Source organism: Theobroma cacao, chromosome 3 (assembly GCF_053813885.1).
Source record: "Theobroma cacao isolate CCN51 chromosome 3, ASM5381388v1, whole genome shotgun sequence".
NCBI classification, from domain to species: Eukaryota; Viridiplantae; Streptophyta; class Magnoliopsida; order Malvales; family Malvaceae; genus Theobroma; species Theobroma cacao.
Genome location: NC_142641.1, coordinates 33,689,926 through 33,716,985, shown reverse-complemented (window position 1 = coordinate 33,716,985; position 27,060 = coordinate 33,689,926). Strand labels below are relative to the sequence as shown.

The 27,060-nt window shown below is 33.6% G+C and overlaps 5 protein-coding genes and 1 non-coding gene across 9 annotated transcripts; 4 read left to right on the top strand and 2 right to left on the bottom strand.

Moving 5' to 3' along the window:
- Positions 1–339: 339 nt before the first annotated feature.
- On the bottom strand, positions 340–5,428 carry ATP3 (gamma subunit of Mt ATP synthase). Its single transcript, XM_007037505.3, has 9 exons — positions 5,182–5,428; positions 4,486–4,529; positions 4,220–4,372; positions 3,214–3,327; positions 2,983–3,110; positions 1,671–1,793; positions 1,438–1,557; positions 728–849; positions 340–557 (listed from the first exon to the last, which is right to left on the bottom strand). The coding sequence occupies exons 1-9, from the start codon at positions 5,283–5,285 to the stop codon at positions 488–490; spliced, it is 978 nt and encodes a 325-aa protein (XP_007037567.3). The 5' UTR covers positions 5,286–5,428; the 3' UTR covers positions 340–487.
- Positions 5,429–6,619: 1,191 nt separating this feature from the next.
- On the top strand, positions 6,620–11,816 carry LOC18604832 (uncharacterized). Of its 3 annotated transcripts, XM_088804241.1 has the most exons (10): positions 6,620–7,011; positions 7,530–7,645; positions 7,734–7,794; positions 8,007–8,156; positions 8,668–8,878; positions 9,337–9,382; positions 10,571–10,685; positions 10,802–10,874; positions 11,225–11,314; positions 11,404–11,816. In XM_088804241.1, coding segments are annotated over exons 1-10 (1,014 nt in total). In that variant the 5' UTR covers positions 6,620–6,860; the 3' UTR covers positions 11,405–11,816. The 3 variants fall into 3 exon arrangements, with proteins under 3 accessions (XP_088660367.1, XP_007037566.3, XP_088660366.1); XM_007037504.3 differs by having other exon boundaries at positions 7,737–7,794; positions 11,225–11,816; XM_088804240.1 differs by having other exon boundaries at positions 11,225–11,816.
- Positions 11,817–13,218: 1,402 nt separating this feature from the next.
- Positions 13,219–14,707, top strand: LOC148763751 (uncharacterized). Its single transcript, XM_088804800.1, has 2 exons — positions 13,219–13,897; positions 14,225–14,707. Exons 1-2 carry the CDS (start codon positions 13,458–13,460, stop codon positions 14,442–14,444), a joined length of 660 nt encoding a protein of 219 aa, XP_088660926.1. The 5' UTR covers positions 13,219–13,457; the 3' UTR covers positions 14,445–14,707.
- LOC148763750 (U2 spliceosomal RNA) lies at positions 14,586–14,782 on the top strand. Its single transcript, XR_016025629.1, has one exon. It is a non-coding gene; the product is annotated as a U2 spliceosomal RNA (small nuclear RNA).
- Positions 14,783–18,607: 3,825 nt separating this feature from the next.
- Positions 18,608–21,775, top strand: LOC18604830 (DNAJ protein JJJ1 homolog). Its single transcript, XM_007037502.3, has 3 exons — positions 18,608–20,363; positions 21,289–21,347; positions 21,465–21,775. The coding sequence occupies exons 1-3, from the start codon at positions 18,738–18,740 to the stop codon at positions 21,520–21,522; spliced, it is 1,743 nt and encodes a 580-aa protein (XP_007037564.3). The 5' UTR covers positions 18,608–18,737; the 3' UTR covers positions 21,523–21,775.
- A 255-nt stretch (positions 21,776–22,030) lies between these two features.
- HDA05 (histone deacetylase 5) lies at positions 22,031–26,814 on the bottom strand. Of its 2 annotated transcripts, XM_007037499.3 has the most exons (14): positions 26,513–26,812; positions 26,043–26,244; positions 25,816–25,962; positions 25,575–25,687; positions 25,081–25,292; positions 24,914–24,978; positions 24,530–24,700; positions 24,292–24,372; positions 23,678–23,810; positions 23,474–23,595; positions 23,054–23,247; positions 22,776–22,905; positions 22,611–22,675; positions 22,031–22,494 (listed from the first exon to the last, which is right to left on the bottom strand). In XM_007037499.3, exons 1-14 carry the CDS (start codon positions 26,686–26,688, stop codon positions 22,326–22,328), a joined length of 1,980 nt encoding a protein of 659 aa, XP_007037561.3. In that variant the 5' UTR covers positions 26,689–26,812; the 3' UTR covers positions 22,031–22,325. The 2 variants fall into 2 exon arrangements, with proteins under 2 accessions (XP_007037561.3, XP_088660570.1); XM_088804444.1 differs by lacking the exon at positions 22,611–22,675 and having other exon boundaries at positions 22,338–22,494; positions 26,513–26,814.
- Positions 26,815–27,060: the final 246 nt, after the last annotated feature.

Below are 27,060 nucleotides of genomic sequence, written 5' to 3'. Positions count from 1 at the left end.
AAAGTTTTTAAGAGCTAAAAACTTGCCACGTGGGAGATTATTTTGGAAATGATGTGTGCATGATGAAAGCTTTGTTTCTCCTGGACCCCTATGTGCCGTCTATCCTCAAAATTGTAAGTAATCCATCTGACAAATCTGTTAGCAAAGATTATCATCTCTATAAATCTGTGCCATTGAGCATTTGCCTTTAAAGATGAAATGAATTATTCATTACCAAATGCAGCTCTTTGGTCAAAAGGAATGCAAGGCAATAATTGAAATAAGGATTTACATAATCTCTCTGTTGCAGCCTCAACCATCAACAATCAAGTACAATTTTAAAGAAAATGAATCTCAACATCATAAAAATAATTTTTATTCCCAGAAACCAAGTTTTAACACTGGGACATTATTGCAGTAGCCCAACAAAACGTTCAAAAACCAAAAGTGTCCACTCAGATTTTTAATTCGTCACCATCAGAACAATCTAGCAGAAGAAATTTTGCAATTAACCCTCCAGTGCTGATGCTCCAGATATAATCTCGATCAACTCGGTGGTAATCGAAGCTTGACGGGTTCTGTAACACAAGTATATACATCAGCCATGTAAATGATGCTTCAGACAACATTAGTGACTAACAACACTAGTTAAAGTAAGCAACTGATTCACATGAAACAAAAGCATATGTGCATGTCTGCATGTATGCCTGTGAAAGAGGGAGGGAAGGAGGGAGCGAGGGAGAGAGACCTGTTATATGTAAGAGTAAGGCGATCAAGCATATCCCCGGCATTTCTGCTTGAGCTATCCATAGCAGACATCCTTGCCCCTTGCTCACTACAAGCATTCTCCAACACCGCATTGAACATAACCTGGGGGAAATATGAGAATCCTTTTATGGTGGATAACAGAGACTATAGCACATACCAGTAGATAGGGAAAAAAACACAAAGACAACTTTAAGTTTATGTTTTCGACAGATTACTGACTAGTAAGACGATAAGGTGGCTTATGCATTAATCAAGATCACAGGCACAAAGGTGCCAAATTCTCTTATCAACTCTTTGTACTTGGTAATCCAGATTGATTTGACAAAGAGTGAGTAAGGCCTTTGTCCCGGTAACATTGATCAGCAGAATTTGCTATAAAACTAGTAAACAAGTGAAACTTAGAGCTCTATCAAAACCATTGGAACCTAATCAATTAATTATTTATTTTATCTCCAAAATCATAGGAATCATTTCAATGATAAGCAGTACCCAGCAAGCGGTTCTTGTCATCATAATACAGCTCTCTAAGACCTAGACCTAGGGTGTCAAGTCAAATTCAAAAATTTTAAAGATGGAAGTTTTGTTCATTAAATGCTTATATCCGATTATTCATAGATCATGCCTTTATGGTATGACTTCCATTCAGAATAACAAGAAATAAGGACTTCTGTTCCAAACAGCAGGACTTACACAAGAGAACTGAAACTCCGTCAGATTTTGAAGTATTTCACCCTTTGTCTCACCACCTTCTATTTCATACGAGTCTAGATCACCGAGCTTTCCCCCAGCTTCAGCTTCCCTTTCAACAATCTATATCAACATATCACCAGTAAAAACCCAGCAACTAGAGTAGAGCAACATTTAACAGGAAAAGAGAACAAACAAGTACAACTATAAAGCTGAAGGATTCTTGTCACACTCACTTCAGGTGATAATACAGTTGACACTGTTGGAAGGAATGAAACTACTGAGTGAAACTTGTTGAAGACAATCCTCAAAGCGTCGAACTCCACATTCTTTAAGATATCATCAGCAAGAACGGAGACCTGAAGGTGCAATTATTTGTATGGCAAAAGGAAATAGAAAAAGTCCATCAAAAAGAGATAAATTTCGATTAGGAAATTCCAGTTTATCAAAAGAGATCAATGGTAAACACAGTCAATCACAATCTACAAGCAGAAGACAAAAAATGATTGAAGAGACAGTGATGCAGCAAAGAAAGTGGTTGAGGCAAGTCAATATTCAACTCCAAGAAAATTTGAAATTGCAGTCTTTGTTAGATATTGGACAGAATTACAACATTATTTAAGCTAGAATTACGACATACTATATATATATATATGTTTACTTGGATTTATGAATCTGGTATTCCAGTGATTCTTGATATTCTATATAAATCTTACAATTTGAGTAGAAAGGTCTATTTAAGGTTTCCTTCCACTATTCTGTTTTCCTTCACAGTTTAGATCTTCTTCGAATCGATTTTGGTAGCTCTTACTTTGGATATTCTTGTTGTGAAAGTAGGATTACTAAAATACTAAACATATACATGATAGCTAGCTCTTTAAACTACTACTATTATATGAGAATTTTGCAGCTGTTTATGCTCTTTAGGGTTGTGTGAAGAAATTCCTAACCCTATATGTGAAGCCTTTAAGGCCTTTGGTGGGAAGACTGAGGATATCTGGTGTGAAGACCAAGGTGATCTTGGTGTAAAACCCAGATATTATCCTCTTCCTATTCTTTATTTTCCAACACTCTGACAGATAAACAACCTCAAAGCATCCCAGGGAGTGCCATCTATCAAATTCTAACCAGATCCACACCAAAACAACATCCAAGCTTCACCCCTCCTTAAATTACAGTTAAGGCTACTATTCACTTCCCAGGCCCGCAGGCAGGTTGAATCGTTATTTTTTTTTTCACCCTAAAAATGGAGTCTTTTTCTCCCATAATTATCTTCTATCATCAAATTAAACACTATAAAAATAGGTTCTTGCCCACCACATGGCCAGATTTTTTTAATTTGATAGAACCCCAATTCCTGGACTACATCACAAGGAACCAGTCAAGAAACATTACATTCACTGAAACATAAGATGTAAGGTCAAACAAACTGCATAACCAAAACACAGCCTTAAAGAAAGAAAAGCATTCAATATAGCAATCAAAATTTCAACTTGTACAAAAAGGTTCTTTCCTTGGAAAATTGCAAATAAAAGCAAAACGACAGACCTGAGTGTAGCTCAAAGGATTCTTCTGCAGCTCAGTTATGATTAACTCAATGTACTTTTTAGAGTCACGAACCAATTGAGCCTTTGCCTTCTCTCCCAAGATAACATATTTTGTTTCGTTTTCAGGACCTGCAGCAATAAAGATATGCAAGTCATAAGAAGCATCCAATAGGACACCAACTATCAGAAAAACATTCAAGCAGAAAAATATTAAGTTGCTCAGAAGATATACCAGAGTTTAACTTGTGGAGAGCCTTGCTTATCTTGACTGATGTAGAGTTAATTCCACCACAGAGACCTTTGTCTGAAGATACGGTCACAATAACATTCTTCTTAACATCAACACCTGCATTGTGACAAGACATATTTATAAAATGAGGCTGACAAGAAAATATACTTTTGATAGAAGCAAAAAGATTATTACACAATACAACAAAATTGTAGAAGGATAAAACAAGAAAACGAATAAGCAACGACCCTATAACCTTAACTAAGCAAATTTCCAAAGCACATTTGACAGTATTAACCAAATTTACAGGTCAAGCTAAAGATTTCCCTTCAGATAGCAAGAAAATCTATTAGTTTCCAGTTTTATAAAACTTCAGGTTTATTGACTATTATTCATAGAATACCACTCTATTTCAACCTGAATCAAGTAATGCTACATAATTAACCTAGTCCAGCCAGGTATTATTAATAACGAGCTAGTTCCATAAATAGCGAGAGCCTCGTTAAAGTTTATATTCTTTTAGAGCAAGGCCATGCACATACCACCATGCTGCATGATTTTATGAGAAATCAAAATCATGATTACTCCGCCAATCAACCGAACCAATGATGTATTTTCAATGCAAAATCCATCTTCTACAATTTATCTACATATATAAATCTTAGGACAGAAAAAGAAAAATACTCACCTGGTTCTCAAACAAACAACCCTACAGAGCATTTAAAAAAGTGCAGCTAATCTGCTCACATTGCTCTGTTATCAATAAAATATCAAACTTACAATTGCGTAAACCTTCTGGATAAAGAGGGAATATGTAGGATAAAAACTAATCCACTGCCACTGCCCCATATGATTCACAACATGAGCACCAATGTGAGACAAATGGAAGACAGCACAAATTAACAATTGACATAACAAACATTCAGCAAAGTGCAATGAGAACACAGGGAAATTCAACTGAAATTTGCTCAGTAATTGATACATATCAAAGGCTTGTTTATCGACATACTGGGAGTATCGCCAAGAAGTGCAGTAAATGGCTGCCAGAGGCCACGGGAATTCTCAGCTTTAGTTTGAATTGCTCTCAACTTTGAGGCTGCAACCATCTTCATAGCCTTTGTGATTTTCTGAATATTCTTGACACTCTTCATCCTGTTTCTAACTGCATGTATAGACCACCACCCAAATTATATTTTTCATCAAGATAACATGACAACCATGTATGTACAACAGCAGATGACAAAGAAACAAAAAAAAAATGGAAACAATTCTTACCAACTTGAGTTGAAATATATCGAACTCCAATAGGACCCTCATCCCTGCCATCCAAGTTGATTTATTTAGTAGTTCAAAGCACATAAAAGAAAATTGTAAAAATATAAATTTCGTTATAAATCTTATAAGGTTCAATTAATTATTTGATATATATATATACATACATACAAATATATCTTTTCCCTTCTTTTGAAAATTTAAATTATTGAATACACCACTACCAACTGGTTAGCTCAATTTTACATACATATTCAATCGCATTGGCCAAAAAACCACTATCATAAAAAAATTATAGCATTCATTTCCATTACCAGAGAAATATTAACAGAATTAAAAATTATTTAAAAAATGTTCATTTTATAAACAAATTAAGGAATAATATACACAGAATTAGAAAAAAGAAGGAAATATTAAAATGTGTCATACAAAACTTCCTTTCCACAGCAACAATGCAAAATCTAATCACTTAAATAAGCCAAATAGAAATGATTCTCCGTTGGGTCACCAAGAAAGAAAAAGGAAAATGCACCATTTGTCCGCCAAATAAAATGGGGAAACGAAAAAAAATCAAAACCTCTTTTTGCTTTTGCCCGAGTTGTTAACCGTAGAAGCAGATATCAAGGAAAATTAGGAGAAATGCGATCAGAACATAGAGATAGATGAGAAGGTGAGACATCAAGAGGATGAGATCCGTACTCGCGAGTGGGAGCGAGAGGAGAGGATCGGAAGGCGGTGATAGGGCGGGGAGAGATCAGAGGGGCGAAACGCCTCCCTTCGCGTCTGAGCGCAGCCATCGCCATCGTTTACCGAATCGGACAAACCCTAGAAACCCTTACGGTCGCGGATCAAAGTTTTTTTCGGTTTTGTTTTTTGTGGGTGTTTTCACGGAGTTGCTTTGTTGCTCCCTCAGGCCAGTGTTTTTTACTGCTATTGTTAAAATGAGAATATGGGGATGCGAACTCCGTTTTGGCAAGGAACAATTTGATAATGCAAAGGAACCGAGGAAGATTACAAACGGCACCGTTTTCTTTCTTTTGTGCTTTTGATTCAAATAACTATGAAATGTTATTTAATAAAAAATATTAACAAAGTATTATTTACATAAACATTTAATTTAATTTAATTATAAATACATATATTGTTCTTTGTACTGAGTGCATTTGAATCCCTTTTCCTCAACATAAAAAAGAGTACCAAAATTATTTTAGTTAATTTGTTCATTAAAATAAAAAATAAAAATTTAACAAAAAGTTAATTAATCATGAATATTATTTTTCTTATCTTCTAATTAGGCGCTTGAATATATTTTTTTTTCCAATTTTTGATGCACTCCAATATATTGACACATATATACTCTTTAATTAATAATTTCAAATTTATCTAAAGAAACACCAAATTAATCTCACCTATTTTATCATTTATTTCATATAATGGACATTTAATAATAAATTTAATTAAAAATAATAGTAACAAACTTAAAGGCGTTTACTATTATGGCTCTTGCTATTTGTGTGTATACATTTGTATTTTTGTTTATGGTAAAAGGCTTGTAGTTATATATATATATATATTTGCAAGGCCTTATAGTTCTACACCCGAGTAATAAATTTTAATGTGTTTAGAAATAAATATAATATTAGAAAAAACTTTTAAATTATTAAAAAAAATTAAATATATATTTTTCTTTTATTACATTCGACTAAATTTATAAATATTTATTTTAAATCAAATAGATCCATACAACCAACAATTGACTAATTAATATTAATCAAAATATTACTTCTTATTTTACATTCATGTGATGTTGATATAAAATTAACGTAGATGATGAAAATAACAAATGACTATATCATCATATTACATTAATACATCATATTTTTATTAAGTGACATAAAATAATAAATAAAGTTTTGACTAATAACAATCAATCAAGGGTTTGATTGAATATACTAAAAAATAAAAAATTATTTTAATTTTTATAAATAGTTTAAAATTTTTTTAAATATTATTTTTTTGAAATATTATTGAAAAAATTTATATTTATTTATTTAATAATGGAGGGTAAGGTGGATATCTCTATTCTATATCGATCATAGAATTCAAGAATCAGATATAACAAGTAGAAGAAGTTTAGTTTCCTACAAGAAATTTGCTTTGAAAATTCCATTCCTCCCTTCCCTGAGGGCAGTCGAAGTCTAGCAGTAGTCCAATACCGCCGCAACCATTATTAGCCCAATCCCATTCCCATTCCCATTCACGTGCCTTTGGAACGCGTGGCTTTCATTACATCCTAAAATATGCGTCTGTGCTGAATAACAAAACAAAAGAAAATAAAAAGCCCTCTTTAAACCCTAAACCCCAGTGTGACAGTGAAAATGCCTGCAAAGAGAAAAGAGAAGGAGACAGAACTCTGCAACTTCAACTTCAATCTTCAAATGACGAATAATAGGTCAACTTCCAGCAATTTGGAAGCCCCGTTATCTCATATAACCCACAAAGCAACTCACGATCAAAATCACTTCTTTGGTAAGCTGCTTTCTCCTATGTTCTGTTTGGTTCTCAGGAAAAGGTCTGAAAAACTTTTATAAATTACTTGAACTGTTTTCTTATTCCTCAATGCGCCTAAGGAAAGAAAAGAATGGGAAAGAAGCTTCACTCATTTTACCTAGTGCAATGCTCTGTTCAAACAGAAGAGATCTATAATTGGCCCAGTTGGGTTGTTTGTGGTTCATTGGATTTTGTCAAAGAAAGAAGAAAAAGAGCAGGAGTTCTAAAACTTTAAACGAAATATACTTTCTTGCCCCGTCCTGGATTTCCTTGTTGAAGTGAAGAACTGGAATTAGTTTTTGTTTCCAAGTAGTCTTTTTAATGCGAAATTCTTTTCTTGTCTTAATAATGAAATGTGAAAACTCATTTTTTGTTTGATGTTTTTCTGTCTTAGTTAGTCTCATTGATGTCTTAACAATGGGCTTAAAAAAGAAAATGCTTAAATAATCTATGCAGTTATGGATCTTTTTTGATGGAATTTTATGATGTGGATATAGTGTGGAGAGAGTTCTTATGGGGAGCTATAGCTGGGGCTTTTGGAGAGGGCATGATGCATCCCATTGATACCATAAAGACAAGAATTCAAAGTCAAGCTCTTCTTAGTGGAAGTCTGGTATGATCACATAGAATTTTCTACTGGATTTCCTTTCTTTTGGGAATGTTTGTTTGTCAATGCTTAAAAGTATACGGCTTATTGATAGCAGAGCCAAAAGAGCATAGTGCAAATGGTTCGAACTGTCTGGGTGGCAGATGGGTTAAGAGGTATATTCAATCACTTCTGTTTATTTCGCTGATGGCCGTTCCATTATTTTCCATTTTGCAATAATTCTACCTTTTCTGTTTTATTTATGTGCTGCATGAGTGTGTGTAGCATGATTTGCTTTGGACTTTGATTAGTGGTTTCTTTCATTAATCAATGTGCTGTTATGCATGCACCATGTTATGTAGTTTGTCTGGACTGATCATGTTTGTAGGCTTCTACAGGGGAATAGCTCCTGGAATTACTGGATCTCTTGCTACTGGAGCAACATACTTTGGTTTCATAGAGTCCACGAAAAAATGGATTGAAGAATCACATCCTAGCCTTGAGGGCCACTGGGCACATTTCATAGCTGGAGCTGTTGGTAAGCTATTCTGGATCTTTATCTTCTTTTAGTCATATTGTTCCATCTAGTTTTCTTGCTTCTCTAACTCCATTGATATTAACTTACTAGTCATTGCTCACTTTTAGAATGGGCTTCTTGTGTCCCGTTTCTTTTGCACAACTTTGATAATGAAATTTAGTGGTGGATGCATATGGAAACTGCATTCTATGTGTCTGATTTTGCTTGAGTAATTGATACTTGATCTCTTAATGGGTCAAAAATCTTTGTTCTTTTCCCCTGATCTGATTGGTATATCTTTTCCCCTTTCTTTTTTCCAAATTTTGAATATGTCTTTCTGCTAAAATTTGATTTCCAAGTAATCCTTACAACTGAGAGGATGATGCTTGGTTCCAATGCGATGGAATCTTAAATATTTTCCATTTTGACTTATAGTTGTTGCTATACCTGTAAATAGCATTTCAGAGCAGAAAATTTTATGATATGTGATTCAAACTGATTTTCTACCTTTTAAACTCTCTGTGCATTTCAGGTGATACACTTGGTTCTTTTGTATATGTTCCATGTGAAGTGATGAAGCAACGCATGCAGGTTCAAGGCTCGAGAACATCTTGGAATTCTGCTATCATGAAAGACAGCATGCAAATGAAATCTGGTGCGCAGATGTATGGTTATTACACAGGAATGTTCCAAGCTGGCCATTCAATATGGAAAAAGCAAGGGTTAAAAGGATTATATGCTGGGTAAACATTTCTTTCTTTGTATATTATTCTTTAGTGTTGGATAAATATTTGGTTTTCCACATGCATACAAGTACCTTTGTCCAAACTCCAACCACAGATGCTCATATGCATGCCTAATGACATATGTACAATGATGCTTAATATTGTACTATCTGCCACTTCTGATTTTAACATATCTTAATTTCAAGGAGTTTATACAAACTTACATTTTAGATATCCTGAGTGCACTCTCTTTATGTCTCCCTTCTCTTCCCTATTCTTTTTGTTGTTCCGCATGTATGGGCATCTAACAGTATGTCTCCTAAAGTGCTATAAGCCTCCCAGGTTGGAACCATTCTGAATGAGATGATTTTAACCTTAGTAATAAGAAATTTTTCTGGAACCTGGAGTACTCTAAATTGTTGATGAATTTCATCTGAAAGCACAATTGTACATTCTTTTTATGGTTCCTTTTGCAGATACTGGTCCACACTGGCAAGGGATGTGCCATTTGCTGGTCTTATGGTATGTAAATTAGTTTAGATTTAGCTGCATACGGTGTCTATGTTTGTTCTATCTGAGTTTGCTGTTACATACTTCTTTTATTATAGTCATTTTAGCATTATTTCGGTTTGATGATAACTTTCTACTAGTTATTCACTCTTTAGAAGGGTAAATGCTTGATCTTAAGGTCTGACGAATAGGTAAGGAAAATGATCTTCAAGGTCTTATCTATTATCTATTCAAAAAACCTAACATTTCTTTCCACTTTTTCTTTTTCTTTTTTGTTTTCTTTCTTCCTCTTCCTTTTTTTTTTAAAAAAAAATTTTGAATGTGCAGCTGTGTCAACAGTCAGTAAATGCTCAAGTTGAAATGTCTTATGTCATCATTACACAATTAACTGAGCACCCCATCGTGGTCTCTCCTCTTTTCACATGCGATATTGTCTATTGTGCTTCTTGTGTTCGCCTGGCCCTTGTTGGTTACGTTCTTTCTCCATGTATAGAAAAAGAGCTCATCATTAAGTTCGCATTTCATTTCTTGGCATTTATATGTATGTTTTTCTATATGCATAAAGTAAATTACCAGCTTGATTAGTTCTGTGCCTCAATGGAGGAAGAACTGACTATTGATAATATTTTTCCCTTTTTATATGATGAACTGTTGTCATTTTGGAAACAAAATTGCTCTGAAATAGTTCTAGCTTATGTTCACCCAATGTGCATCTTTAGTGCATGTTTGGCCTAGCTTTTTTTCAGCTTATCTACCTCTTAAAAGCAAAAGCCAGGCCAAACATGATTTTTTGAAAAGCTCTTTAAAAAAAAGCAGCTTTTTTTTTAAGAACAAAATTTTTAAAAAAAGAGCTTAAAAAAAAGCTCCAAGGAGGAGCTTTTTCTTCTCTTCTTTTTAAAATGTAAGAGAATTTTTATTTTTGTTCCAAAAATATGCTCATTTATTAAAAATAATTACAATATTACCCTTTCAAAAAAAAAGAAATACCTTCTATGATAATTTTAACAAAAATTATAACTTATAAAAAAAAACTTATAAAAAGAAATTTATCAAACAACTTTAGCTTAATTTTAAAAGCTATTATTTTTCATAAGAGCTTCATAATAGTTTTTAAGTTAGAAAAAAGCTAGGACAAACAGGCTCTTAGTTTCAGTAGTAAAGGGGATTAATGAGCCTGTATTTGTTGTCACTTGAATGCAGGTTATGTTCTATGAAGCCCTGAAAGATTTGACAGAGAGAGGGAGGCATAATCTGGCTCCTAATCTCTATGTTGATAGTTCTATTGAGGGACTTGTTTTAGGAGGATTGGCTGGCGGTATGTGTCCTGATTTGGCTTCATCCTATGTCATGCAGTTTTAATTTCTTTTTGTAATGATTGAACTCAGAATTTATCGGGCCCCAGATGCAGTTCATTCTGTATATAATTTGCAGGGTTTAGTGCATACCTTACCACTCCCTTGGATGTAATCAAGACAAGATTACAAGTTCAAGGATCATCTGCAAGGTATCAACTGTCATGTCTTTTAGAATTACAGTGCAATTAATGAGCTATAGTTGTGGACTAAAATTGTCTCAAGCATCAGAAATTTATTTCAATTTCTTGTGAGATTAATTTGGTAGTGCCATCATTTATTCATAGTAGGGACTTTGACAAAGGGCACAGTCTTTAACCATAATCCATCTTGTATTATCTGACAACAATCATCACATGTGTTAATTGTGTTGACTGTTTGTTCACCATCATGTCTTGGACCAAGTCTCGTCATGCATGTTCTTTCATGGTTATGCTTAAGCACCCTCCTTTGTGCTATATGATTCTGAATTTGTTATATTGTATCATTGTGTACTATTTAGCTATAATGGCTGGCTGGATGCAATGGGTAAAATCTGGAAAACCGAAGGTGTGAAGGGAATGTTCAGAGGAAGCATCCCCCGGATCACATGGTATATTCCAGCCTCTGCTCTTACCTTTATGGCTGTTGAATTCCTAAGAGATCATTTCAATGAAAAACTAAACAATGGCAATCTGCAAGATGTTACAAGCTTGTCAATAGAGAAACCTGAATCTTCTTTTCGGAAGGTAGCTTGAATTTTAGCACAAGACTCTGGCTGTGAAGATGCAAGACTAACCTGTCGAAGAAGCTCAGACTTTGTTAGACATGCTTAATTGTAATTTTTTGGTGAGGCCAATAGAGAAGTCAACACATATACAACATGAGAAAGATCTTGCTTTGAAGAGAATGAAATTGGAGTAATGACAATTTTGAAGGCTTGGATGTGTTGCAGGCCTTCTCCTCTGCCTATACGACAGGCACAGGGCAATGCCCCATATTCCTATTCGAATCTCATTTTTCAGCTTAAAGCATCATAGAAATAGATGTCTGTTGTAAACTTTCTAATACAAAAGAAGTGAAAGAAGAGTTAATTCTCTGTTGCTACTGTGCCATTCTAAAGCATTTTTCCAACTCTCTTGTTTCCTTTTTTGTTTTAATACCAGAAAAGCTTGGAACTATGATATTTTCTCAATTAAGTTTTTAACTTTTTATCGCAAGTTAAAGAATTTTTTATTTTTGATTTGTAGCTAAATAAATTATAATTTCCTCAAAAAATTAATCATAATCAAATTCAATATTAGTTGATATTTTTTATTTATGTGACTTATAATGTGGTTGACGTACTTAACTATGTGGCAGTTATCATGTAGTTATTAAGTCATATATCATATGGGGATAAAATATTAGAAGACGATTGATTTCATGATAATTAAATTTTTGTTAAAATTAAAGATTTATTCGATTATAAATTAAAGTTTAAAGATTTGTTTAGATACCAAAAAAATGTGAGAAGTTAATTGAAAAATAATCATAGTATAATATTTTGTTATTATTTAATTATTTTTAAGTGAAAAAAGTATGGCTTGTTTCTATGTAAACGAACACTTCATAATTGGGTATATGTATTAACCCAATTAAATAAGATTTAAGGTATTTAATAATCGGGTTGGATAGGGTGCAGGTAGTAAAATTATTCTTAGTTATAGGTTTGAGTTGTTATTTTATGATATCTACTAATCCAAATCCAATTATAAATAATTATTTTTAATGTTAAGCATTTAATTTTATACATATTATTTTTTATTTATAAATTTTTTTATAATTAATATAATACTTTTTAAAATTTGTTAATTATTTTAAATATGATTTTAAAGTTTATTTTATTTTTCATAAATTAACTTTAATTTATATTGATAATATACATAAAAAAATTAATTTAAATTTATTTTAATAAAATAGGTAATGAGTATGAATATTTAACAAGTAATGTCTACAATATTAAGGTAGGAGTTCAGGTAGCAAGTTAAAATTTAATCATTTGACTATCTTATAAAATAATTAAATTCGAATTAATGTACTTAAAAAATAAAAAATATCTTACTCGTTTATATTACTATTTAGGGATGAAACATCCTGAATAGGGTGTGAAATTTGAATGTGGTTTTTCCACCTAGAAATCCATATATCAAGTGAATATCGAAATTGCCTAAGTTTTGATTGACAATGAAGTTAAACTACAAAAGACATAGTAATTAAAAGCAAATCGGGACTCTGAAACTAGTTCGGAAAACATACTTGTTATTGGGTTAATCTACCCAAGGAATTCAAAAACATATATAAGTCTCCTAATCCTACTCCTACCTATCCAATTACTCTTCCCTTCCCAATCTTCAATTTTCAACTATATAAATTACTATACAAATGCGTAATCTAAACCGCACTAATTTAAAACAATTAATTAATATAAATTATGACTTCGGAAAACCGGCGCCTGTACGAGGTGTTAGGCCTTTCCCTGGACTGCACCCAAGACGACATCCGCGCAGCCTACAAAAAGCTCGCCCTCCAACGCCACCCTGACAAACTTGTTCGATCCGGCCTTTCTCAGGCCGACCCCACCGCCCAATTACAAGGTCCTCTCCGACCCCAAAGAGCGCTCCTGGTACGACTCTCACCGCTCCCAAAGGGAGTACAACGTGGCAGTCAGAGGGTTAGCAAAGTTTGTCAAGAAGAGGGATAAGAGAGTTATTGATATGAGCATGAAAAGGAAGGAGGAGATGGAGAGGAGAAAAGAGGAGGAGAGGGAAAGGAAGAGGAAGATGGAAAAGGAGAGGTTGGAGAGAGTTAGGGCATATGCGGAGCCAGAATGGGCGAAAGTTGAAGAACAAGAAAGGGATGATTGGGATGAAAAGGAGGAGAAAGCAGTAGAGAAGGAGGAGTTGTATTGTGTGGCGTGTGGGGAGAAGTTTAAGAGTGAGAAGCAATGGGAGAATCACGAGCAGTCAAAGAAGCACAGGGAGAAACAAGTGAGGAGTAAGAAGAATGGCAGTGAAGGCACGAAGAGTGATGTAACCAAGACAAAGAATGGCAGTGAAGGCACGAAGAGTGACGTAACCAAGACAAAGAATGGCAGTGAAGGCACGAAGAGTGATGTAACCAAGACAAGATTACAAGCTCAGGGATCATCCACAAGGTAGGGATCAACTGTCATCTCTTTTAGAATTACATTGAGCTATAGTTGTACAACTAAAACCATCTCGAGCATCAGAAATTTATTTCAGGTTCATGTGAGATTAATTAATTTGGTAGTGCCATTTCTTTATTCATGGTAGGGACTAATTTGTTAAAGGCCACAGTCTTCAACCATAATCCATCCTACTGTACTATCTAACATGTATTAATTCTGCTGACTGTTTGTTCCCCATCATGCCTCATGCATGTTTTTTGATCATGGTTATGCTTAAGCACCCTCCTTTGTGCTTATATGATTCTGAATTTGTTATATTTCATAATTGTGAAGTATTAGGTATAATGGCTGGCTGGATGCAATGAGGAAAATCTGGACAAGTGAAGGCGTGAAGGGAATGTTCAGAGGAATCATCCCCCGGATCACATGGTATATTCCAGCCTCTGTTCTTAACATGGTTGTTGAATTCCTAAGAGATCATTTCAATACAGAACCGGGCAATGGCAATATGCAAGATAGTACAAGCTTGTCAATAGTGAAACCTGAATCTTAGCTTGAATTTCATTTTTAGCATAATACTTTGGTTGTGAAGATGCGAGACTAACCCATCCAAGAACCTCTGACTTTGTTAGACATGCTTAATTGTAATTTTTTGATGAAGCCAATAGAGAAGTCAACACATATACTAGATGAGAAAGATTTTGCTTTGAATAGAATGAAATTAAGAACACATATCTGTTCTTATCAGTTTAATATCTGATACGTGGGCCATCGGTCCACATGATATTAAATTAATTTTTTAAGGGGGAGAGCTCACCACAGTAGCTTGCTACTGGAGCTCTCGCGCGTCGCCTAAGCGTTGCACTACAGCGTAGGCCTGGCGCACCCCACCGAGAAAAAAAAAATTAGGTAACTTTTGGTACGAGGATTATGTTTTTTTATTCCCAACCAAGGTGGCTGGCATAATATAAAATTATAATGTAATCACATGATATGATATGTAATGTATGAAATGTGATTGTAGTCACAAACTAATGTAATCTGGTATTACAACTTACTTGCAATGTTATCAAATTTGATTTGACAATTTTTGCTCTTCTATATTAGAAACAATACCAGAATTTTCTTCTAACATTATCTACCTTTATTTATTTGATAAGTAATTATTTTTTGATAAATATAAATATATTAGCAATAAATATAATCAAGCATAACATTTACAATTTATAAAAGAAAATAGACAAAATTAATCAATAAAGTCCCAAATCTTAATTTTTATCATTTTAAAAATTAAAAAACTTAAAAATAATTTTAACTTTTTGGAAAGAAAATCTATGAAATTTTAAAAACATAAAAATAATTTTTTTTTATTTTTATAAATTCTAAAAAGTTAAAAATGAAAAACTTAAAAGAATTTTTAATTATTTAAAAAAATTCTAGAATAATAAAAAATAGAAAATTCATAAAATAAAAAATATATTTAGAATTTTTTGAAAAAATAGAAGATATTCTTTTTTATGCTCATAATTTATAAAATTATAAAAATTACTTCCTTTTTGTAATTTTTAATAAACTTTTAAAAATAAAAAATATTCCTTTTTTACTTTCAGAATTTTTTCAAAAAATCTCTTTTTGGTTTTTTATTATTTTGATTCTTTTTCAAAAAATAATTATTTTCATTTTTTTATTTTTCAGAAATTTTTTAAAATAATAATAATAATAATAGTAATAACAATATATTTTAAAATTTTAAAAATTGCCAACAAATAAAAAAAATTTCTATTTAATATTAATATGGATTTGTCTTGATGTTTGGTTATTTGTTGAAAAATTTATTTAAAAGATGATATCATATAAAGGTAATTTTAAAAATTAATATTATATTTTCACAAGTGCTTGTAAATTAAATACTATAATAATATCTTTCGAGCATTTTAATATACCAAAGGTTAGGGGTGGACCTACATAAGACAAGTGGTGTCACATGACACCATTTATTCACGAAACTGTAAAAAATTTGTACTTTTTATATTACTTATGTTAGAGTTTTATGCCGTTAATTATATTAATGAATTTATTTAAGTTTTTGCAATTTTGTAAAGAGTAGAGTCAAAGACTCCAAGTCAAAGTAGATTTATTAAAAAAATTATTTATATACTAATATTTAATATTAAATGGAAAGACAAAAAAATCCTTCTATAATTGAAATATTAATAATTTTTAATTATTATTATTTTTACTATGACATCATTAAAAAAAATTCTTGAGTTCGCCCCTGTCAAACACTGTAAAATTATTTTACCAGCAATCATATTTTCAATAATCACATTTTTTACAATATAAGTATATTATAAAATATCAAACACAAAAATAATGACAATTTTGAAAGCTTGGATGAGTTGCAGCCCTTCTTCTCTTACTGTAATTGAAGGCGTGTGGGATCATACTATAGGCACAGGGCAATGCCCCATATTCCTATTCGAATATCTCATCTCATTTTTCAGCCAAGGTATCATAGAAATAGATGTATGTAATGAACTATCTTATACAAAAGATGTGAAACAAGAGTTAATTCTATGTTCTTGCCGTGCCATTTTGAAGCATGTTCCCAGCTCTCTTGTTTCCTTTTTTGCTTAAATACCAAAAAAACCTTTGAATTATGACATTTTCTCAATTAAGTTTTTAATAATTTTTATTGAATCCAAACAAATTTTTAATTGTAATGGAAAATTAATCCTTTTATTTCATTATGTGACAGTTTCACATAGTTAGGTTAATTATATGGCACGGAAACTTAATTGAGTATAAATTATAATGGCATAATATTTAAAAAAGTTTTTAAACTATTTTAAAAAATTTAAATAAATTTTTATATTTTTATTACATTTAATTAAGTTTTTATATTTTTATTTTGAACTAGATAAGTTTTTATACTTTTATTTTTTAAATCAAATAAATCTTTATACTATTTGTCTGTTTATAATGTGTGGTTTTGACATGCCATACTATACATATTATAATTGTTGATAATGTGACATGTTGACATATTATAATTGATGATGACATGATATATTAGTTTGTTATAATAACATGATCATTTGATATTTTTTACTTTCTATATCAATATCATGATAGTGTTACGTGGATATAAAATAACAAATAATAATTAGTTAATCAATACTCATAAGAATTTATTTAATTCAAAATAAATAAAATTAAACTTAATAAAAAAATAAAGTTTTATTTAAATAATATAAGAGTTTATTTTAGTACTATGTCAATGTAAATTTATAATGAAAATTGAGGTGCACATATTGATTGGCTAAGTACATAAATAAACCCCCAAATTATACAAAAAAGTTAATTTAGCCCATATCTTTTTATCGCATTTAAATAAGCTTTCAATTTTTTATTTTAAATCAAATAAACCCTTCACACTAATCATTAACTAACGAAAGTTAGTCCATATCACGTCATTTTCCACATGGTATGTTAACGTGTTATCTTGATGACACCAATACCACGTGATGATGATGCGACATAAAAAATTGTTGATTAGAAAGTAAGCTTTTTTTTTATTTATCTAAATGAATGTTCAAAAATTATTAATTAGGGATTTAAAATAAAAAATTAAAAAAAAACTAATTACTTCAAACTGATTATCCATTACTTTCTTCAACATTCTCTAAATCCAACGTACTTTATAGTCAGAATGTCCTTTCCTTGTCTATAAATTCCTATTTCTTTTTTTAAAATTGTTCTTTGGGTAGTTTTGAATTTTTAAAAGATATGGGGACAAAATCTATTTTTGTTAGTAAATAAAATTCAATACCATCAAATTTCAGAGAAGAAAAGAGTATTGAATTTTTCTTATAGATTTTAGGGAAGGGAATAGAAGGATTTGACTTTTTTTTTACAAATTTTAGAAAAGAGAAAAACATCGAATTTTCTTTACAAATTCTATAGATAAGAAGTGAAGGATTTGATTTTCTTTTATAGTGGAACAACATTGTGCGCCTTTACTAGTTTCAGTATTATAAATGTTATATGTCCTATTTTTACTCTTTCTCATCTCAAAATCGTTTATGGATATTATTAAATTTCTCTACACTCGCTTTCAATCAAGCAATAATGACATCAATCATATTAGAAAAGTTGGATTAATTTTTTTTTTTGTTAGGAATGATGGTTTTAATTAAAAAGATGGTAAGCAATGAAGAAAGATGGTAATCACTTTGAAATAATTATTTTTTTTTATTTTTTATTTTAAATCTCTAATCAATAATTTTAAAATATTAAAAAAAAAAGCTCAATTTTGAGTTAGTAATTTTTGATGTTAGGTCTTTTATCATATGACATTAACATTATCAAGATACTATGTGACAAATAATATAGTATAAAAAATTATTGATTGTACTATTGATTAACTGAAGTTAATCAACAATTAGTAAGAGGAGTTTATTTGACTCAAATAAAAATATAAAGATTTATTTGAATGTAATAAGGGGATAAAGGAAAAGAATTAAATTGAGTCTTTTGATATAATTGGAAGGCTGACTTGAGCATTGAAGGAAATTGATTTCAGCAACTAATTGCATAACATGCTTGTAATTAATAATATTTCAGTTTATCAACCAAAGGAATTTAAAAAGACGTACAATTGAAGCACCTAGGAATAGTTTGAACTATATAATACATATATAAAACTATTATTATTTCTAGGAGAAGGAGAAGGAGAAGGCGAAGGGCAAACAAAGGTCTTCTTCCTCTTCCCTCTCCTTTGGTGAAGCGCTAATCATCTCCCACCTGAACAATACCTGAAAATCCAATAAAATTAACTTTACTAATGGCATCGGAAAAGCGGTGCCTATACGAGGTCTTAGGCCTTTCCCGTGACTGCACCCAAGACGAGATCCGCTCAGCCTACAAAAAGCTCGCCCTCCAACGCCACCCTGACAAACTTGTTCAATCCGGCCTTTCTCAGGCAGATGCCACCGCCCAATTCCAGGAGCTCGTCCACGCTTACGAGGTCCTCTCCGACCCCAAAGAGCGCTCCTGGTACGACTCTCATCGCTCGCAAATCCTCTTCGCCGACCGCAACTCCACCGCCAATTCCCCAATCCCTGACCTCTTTTCTTTCTTCTCCAACACCGTTTTCTCCGGTTACTCCGACTCTGGGCGTGGCTTCTACAAGGTTTATTCGGATCTTTTCTCTAAAATTTATGCCAATGAACTTAATTTTGCCAAAAAGTTAGGGTTAGGATTAGAGTTAGTAAAAGAAGCTCCTTTGATGGGAAATTTAGAGAGTTCCTACGGTCAAGTTACGGCGTTTTATAATTATTGGTTGGGGTTTTCTACGGTCATGGATTTTGTTTGGGTTGATGAGTATGATGTTATGGCGGGACCTAACCGGAAATCGCGGAGGGTTATGGAGGAAGAGAATAAGAAATTGCGGAGGAAGGCGAAAAGGGAGTATAACGAGACGGTCAGAGGGTTGGCGGAGTTTGTTAAGAAGAGGGATAAGAGAGTTATTGATATGAGCATGAAAAGGAAGGAGGAGATGGAGAGGAGAAAAGAGGAGGAGAGAGAAAGGAAGAGGAAGATGGAAAAGGAGAGGTTGGAGAGAGTTAGGGCATATGCAGAGCCAGAATGGGCGAAAGTTGAAGAGGAAGAAGAGGATGATTGGGAGGAAATGGAGGAGAAAGCTGTAGAGAAGGAGGAGTTGTACTGTGTGGCGTGTGGGAAGAAGTTTAAGAGTGAGAAGCAATGGAAGAATCACGAGCAGTCGAAAAAGCACAAGGAGAAAGTGGCGGAGTTGAGGGAGTCGTTTGTTGATGAGGAAGAAGAGGAAGAGGAGTTGGAGTTGGAGGAGGATGTGGACGAGAGGTTTAGGGAGGGTTTAAGGATTGACGAGGAAGTGAAGGATGAAGGGGAGAAGAGAGTTGGTGAGTTGAGTGAGGATGATGGGTTTTTTGATGTTGAGGAAGGGGGTGAAGAGGAGGTTGAAATTGATAGTAATAATGATGATGGGGAGGAAATTATTGTTCTTGAAGCAATGGTGTCAGGGCATAAACATAAGAAGGATGCTCCTTTGAAGAGTGAGGACGTGGTTTCACAGACAGGATTTCATGTCAAGGATGAGAGTGATGAGGAGGAATTTATGGAATATGATAACCGGAAGAACAGAAGGAGAAACAGAAGAGGGAAGAAAGAGAGGAGTAAGAAGAATGGCAGTGAAGGCATGAAGAGTGATGGAAACAGAACTGAAAGCAAGAATGAAGAAGCCAGTTTAAGTGATACTCTGCATGCGGAGGAGAAGCAACCTGCAGAAGATGAGGATAGTGATGGTGAAAAGGATGATAAATTGGGAAACAATGATAAGATTTCAAAGCGACCTGTTGATAGAAAATGGAATATGAAGAAAGAAACCAATGCCAAATCAAACAACTCATCTGAAGGAAAGAAAGCGAAGGTATGCTTTACTCTCCATTTATTATTGATATTGTCTTGTGCTTAAACGGTTGTTAGTTAGTTACCTCCATATATATGACTTGCTGGGTTAGACGAACTTCTCCTTTTTACTACTTATGCTTAGTTTTGATCATAACTTTTGACTCACATTTAAAAAAAATATAAAAGATTTTGACCTAATTAGTTGTCAGGCCAAAAAATTGATTGAATAACCTGAGATTTTGCAGTATGAGTAAGCCATGTCATATGTTATTATTTATAGCCCAAGCAATGATTTTTTGTGATGAGTGATCAACTTATATCAAGATCCTAGAGGTGCCAAAGTGGTGTGCAATTGTACTAGATGGACAGAATACAAGGAATTATCTAACTGCTTCTATACACAAATAAAAAGAAAAATGGTTTTTATTTAATGAATAATAAGGTTTATCCAGAGCTGCTAAACAGTTAGTCTCCAGGCAAGTGTTTGATCAACTAGTTCTGTTGCATTATTTGAATAATTAATATTATGGAGTACATATTATAGTCACCATTAACTTGAATGCTGAGATTTTCTTGATGAATGGTGATCTCTGTCAAGGGGCAAAATATTGGTGGTTACTTGGTGAGGAATACGACATTAGAAAAGAGAAGGGAAACTTGAAACAACAGACTATTTAATTGCTTTTAATAGAAAGCTTTGAGCACCTTTTCTCATAAGATAATCTAAACATAAAGGCATGAGGGATGGCCTCCCATCTATCTCTAGTCTCCAGCTTTGGTAACAGAGCTAAAAGGGTGAGACTTTTCACCACCAAGTACAAGTATTCATAAAAATCAACTAAATACTCTTATTTATTATGTTTGAAATGTACTAGTAGTTGTGAAATTATGCATGTATTTCTCATTTCTTGTCTAATTGTCAAAATATGCATATTCACATGCAGGCAACAACAAAGCATTCTGGCAATGTATGTGAGACATGTGGAGAGGACTTTCAATCAAAGTATGTAAACATTTCAATGCTACTCTTACCTTTTTTTTTTTGGTTACTTGAATCATTTGCATCACCCTATTCAGTACTGAAAAGCAAAGAAATCTCATCATATCTGCATCATGGCAGGAATAAATTACATAAGCACTTGGGAGACACCGGTCATGCTACATTGAAATTCCGATGAGAGAAATAGCTTATTCTATGTTGATGGTGAGGGTTAATTATCAAATGCACCATCTCATGTTAGTATTTCAGAATTTGGATAGCGAGAATGTGTTCATTCTTTTGGATCTGTTCATCCATCTGTATTGCCAAAGAATTGCCGATAGTCATCAAAAGGATACTGTAAGAAGCTTGATAATGATATTGAGTTATATAACGACTTTACAAATTTTGACTGAAATGAATTACAAGGCGTGATCAAGAATTTTCTCGTTTACAGTCCCTGTAAATTATTTGCTATGAACATATGCAGTTTCTTGATGTTGAACCGCATACCTTGATGGCAGTTGACATGTATTTTTTTGCAAATTTTTTTTATCTTCGAATTGCAACAAATTGTGAAGCAAATAGCAACTGTAATTCTTGGTCGGGTAATACTGTACCCGAACCTGTTATTAATCAGCAATTTACCTGGGTTTGAATGCTTCCACAGCTTGTCCTTCAAGGGAATAAAAGGAAACAAATGCTCATAGAAAAGACATTACTACACATTGATGATTCTTCTGGTCTTAATTAGAAGACACGATGTTCCTGAATTTCTGATATTAATTTAAACATACATAAATATGATAAGCCTGCAAGAGGAGTTAATCCATTTACATTCTCACTAATTAGGTTGGCTAATATGGTTGGCTATGGCTAAATACACAAGGAAACTCCCCTATCAATGTCATCTACTCTTCTAGCCAGAAGCTTTACCCTCTACTACGAGTGTTATTACTTTGAGAAATTTACTACAATGTACCGCAACCAAAAGTTCTGCGATCATATAATGGTTTTTGCGCTTGCTTCGTGTATATAAGTCCTGGCCTCCTCTTCTGATAGCTGATTGCCTTCGACCAGGCCTCTTACTAAGGTGTCAGCATATTCTTTGCAAGGAGCACGTAAAGGGATCTCACCGGACTTAAATTTTTCAATCGTTGAGAGGGGACACCTAAATATCATCAAATACACAAATATGGTAAACTCACAAGATGCAAATTATGCAGATGTCCAATACGATTCTGTATAAAGAAAAAATTGAGTTGCCAAGAGTGCATTAAAGCGTACGTCATAGTCAGTATAGGGATATCATTCTCCTTTCCCAGGTAAACAACGCTATGGTACCAGCCTCTCTGCTCGAAGAACCAAGTTGCTTGTCAACGTTGAAGGGCATAACCTTCCAAATATGACAGTAGAAATGCACAAATAAAGGGAATGATAAACCTGGAGTACCTTGACAGCCTCCACAGAGAAGGAACCTTCATTTGGAATGGAGTTCAAAGCATTTAGATCGAACAAAGGAGAACTCAGGTCATGATCTGGACCATTTTCCTGAAGCAAGACATCATTGAACTGCTCTAGCCTGTTTAAGATGCCAAAGAATAAATAATTCAGATAGGATGATGAAGCAGGCAGGCTGATACAAATTCAATAGAGACTGCAATTCTCTTCTACATGGAGAGGATGCAATCAAATATAGAAAGGGAACAGTGCAATATGGAATAACTTACGTAATTCTATAGAGGCACATGTAAGTTTTATTATGGCTGTTGCTTTGAGGATGAAGGAAAGCAACCCCTCCAGGACCCCATGTTTGTGTAAAATCGCGACCAAAGAAAAGACGGTGAGGGCAAGTTTTCCACAGAATGTCCTTTGGAGGGTTTCTATCCATTGAACCAGAACATGACTTTTTCATACCTTCAACCTAGAATCATATTTAGAAATATCAGGCAAATGCAATTTGTTTTTGTACTAAAACATGCAACACTCGATCCTGGTCCTCTTTTTTTTTTGGAAAATCCTCTTGATCCTGGTTAATTAATGAAAGGAGTTAACATCAAAATATTAATTAAAAGTGGCTAAAATCTAATAATGTCATTGATTTTAGGCGTAGGGATCTCATCCATCCTTTTACCACAAAATCCCAATACCTGTCCACCTTCAATATAGCAGAGGAACCTTGACTTCCACATATTTGAACCAAAAGTGGCATACCAAATGTCACTCTTGGACAGCTCTGATCTCCACAGGGTAGAAGCAGTGGTTACTTTATCTGCATTCAGTTTAGAGCTTATCATTTAAAATAAAAGTAAAGAAGAAAACTGACTTAACAACTTTAATCTCCACTTTATTACCATGATTATCTTCAACCTTCAACTTTAAAAGGGGTTCTACAACATCCTCAACAGCTGCAACAAAGTCCGCTGATACAATTTTTGAAGCTTCATCATCCTCATCATCAGATTCGGAGCTTAACGGTAGAATATGCTGAGTTGAAAACAACTTTATTAGAAAGATGTATGGGCTCATCGAATAACATTATGTCTTAAAATTAATGAGAAGAACCCTATATATGTTTTCCCCCTATGACTCCATCCTTAATGACAAGAACCCTAAAACAATTATGTTGCACATTTTTTCTTCTTTTCCAATTACGAGTTGCTCTTCCTGCTTTCAGAAAATACATTAGATGTATTCAAGAGCCCTACATGATTAGATTAGCATCATGTACCATGTATTGACTAATCAAAAATAAAAAATAAGCCTTTCTTTTTCTCCAGTAGTTATGGGAGAAACAAGAAATTACTGCATTTTTGGTTTATGTTTATTTCTGATCAATTTCAGAATCACCTAAACAAGACTACTTTAACAAAGACATTAATTGGCATGCTAATCTACTGGCTATCCACATTTGACAAGATAAAAGCAAGAAGATAAATCTGCAACCAAAGATGAAAAACAGCCTTACAGGAGGAGCTTTTTGATTGGTCAACTTAGTTGGTAATTCATGTGCGAGTGTTGGCCAGAATGCACTCAATTTTCGGCGAACCTGGCAAACAGGCCATCTATGCCTCAGCAGAAGAAAAGACTATATAAAGTACAAATTGCTAAGAACTGGTAAGGAACCAGCACAAGGAGGAAAAAGAAAACACGGTTGTTAATTCCATTCAAGGAAAGCTGCGAAAACCATTGTAAAGGATTATTACCGCTTGTATTACTCGCCATGTAGACTCAAATGGATATGCCTCAGAAAATCCAGAAATAGGTTTGTCTTCTAACAGAACTTCCATGCAAGCCAGGGCTGAATTTGCTATAGAATCAAGATTGTATCCTCCTTCCAGTGCCAAAACAATCCTACCTTGAGCAAAATCCATCAACTGGTAAAAAGAAGTTACATTAAATGCAAAAGATATAGAGAACCATCATTTTAGACATACACAAAAGATGATGCAATAGTGTAAATCTCACTTCGAAAAAAATTATGAAGTGGAATGGATTAAACAAATTAAAAGTTACAGACCAACAGCATTAGACATAGAGAAATCAAAAGGGAGAAATTAAGGAAATGGTAATAAAAATTAATCACTGACCTCCTTCAACATGACGGAATATCCATATGGTGTTACCCGACATCCCCCTAGAGGATCACCAACAGCTGTTCCAAACAACATGTTATACTTATGATGATAGAGAGACTAAAAAGCAGCTGAAAAATTAAGAATTCTAAATTTCAACAAGTAAGTTTATAACCATCAACCTGCATCAAATCCTGCAGATATTATAATTACGTCAGGCTTAAATTCCTTGGCAACGGGAAGTAAAATATGGTCCCAAACTGCAAGATAGTCAGCATCGCCACACTGGCCATTCTCCCAAGGGACATTTATATTATATCCTGCACCTGGTCCTTCTCCAACCATGGTATAAAAACCATCATCATTAGCAGGGTAAAACCTGCCAAACTCATGCCTGCAAAAGAAGACAAATAGAAACAGTCACTGAGGTTAATTGCCAGTTACAATATGTGATTAAACAGCATACAGTTTAGGTCCAATCTAAAGCCTGCACTTTAAAAAAAATATAGCGACAAACAAAAGGCTTTTACTACATAACTGATGTTATCCTAAAAAAAGATGAAAAACTATCTATAGCATAATTAAATACCAGACAATTCCTCAAGAAAACTTATTTTGGACTAAGAGCATACACAAACTTGATACAGAAAAAAATGAGCTCACATTAGTTATGTACCTGTGAACGGAGAAGAACAGAACACGAGGATCCTTCCAGAAAGTTTTTTGAGTACCATTACCGTGATGAACATCCCAATCAACTATCAGAATCTTGTTTATATCAAGTTCTGGCTGCAAGGGGAAAAAATAAATCAAATAAAAATGCAATGTTGTCACCATCCGTAAAATACTGAGGAAATTTTGCTGTAAAATAGGGGAAAAAAGACCCTGAATTATAAAAACTAACAGTCACTTCTCACCCTTTCATCAAGGAGAAAAGTGGCAGCTATAGCCACATTGTTGAACAAACAAAATCCCATTGCTTCATCGAATTCAGCATGATGGCCAGGTGGCCTAACAAGAGCGAAAGCAGAATCCAATTCCCCTTTTGCCACTTTCTCAGCAACCTATGCGACAAAAGAAATTCTCTTGTCAAATTTTAAACTCTTAAATGTAAATGTACCATTCGAGAAGAACTTTACAGCACCTCAATGACAGAGCCAGCTGCGAGGTAAGCAGCCTCTGATGATCCTTCATTGAAATATATGGAATTTAATTTGGATGCGATTAGATTTCTCTTCGAATCATATCGTTTGGAGCTTATCTTTCGAATCAAATTAACGTGTTTTTTGGAGTGAACGGCGCAAATGTATTTATCCTCCGCTTCTTTGGCATTTAAAAGCACACATCTAAAAGAGAAATCCAACAAAACAAATTTAGAAAAACAAAACCAAAAAAAAAAAAGAAATGAATTTAAATCATATGAGGATCAATTTCACAGGTTAATTTAAACGCTAAATGAATTATTGTCAAGGTTTAAACTAATTGCATTCCAGATAAAGCAAATTAGACTATAATTTTACAAAAAAACAATTATGGAATTCAATTTCATTTATTACGAATTCTCACCGCAAATAAACCGCGAGAAAACGAAAGAAAGTTTCAGATAAAAAGTACCGTTCGGGAATACCGGCGAGTTTGAGCCTGTTCCAAATAACGGTGATGCGATTGGGATTCTCGGGATGATAATCATCATCAGGAGTACGATGCTTGCACATCCTCTGATCGTAAATTAAACCTACCCGCCGTTGATTTTTGGCATTGCTGTTGCTCGCAGCTGATTCCACCTCCATAATATCTGTTTCTCTCTCTGTCTCGGTTGCTTTCTCGCAGTCTCACCGGCAGAGAGAAAGCAGCAGTCAGCCAAGTAAGCGACTTTCGTGTTTGAAATTAAAATTTTGGAATTTTTTGCACTTCTCTTTTTTGTTCCCTTTACTTTGGGAGGCATTGGAGGGAATACAGTTTTTCTGCAACCAATCAGTATGTGACACGCCATTACTCAGTTTGACCGACGATGTCCCTGTGGCCTATAGATTCCTTTTTTTATTTACATTGTGGGCCCTTTCTGCCTGTTTTTTCCTTGCTCTTTTTGCCTCTCTTTTTTCATTTTCAATACTTTTCTTCTTTTCTTCTGTGACCTCCACGTGGCTAGAGGAGGAAGCCCT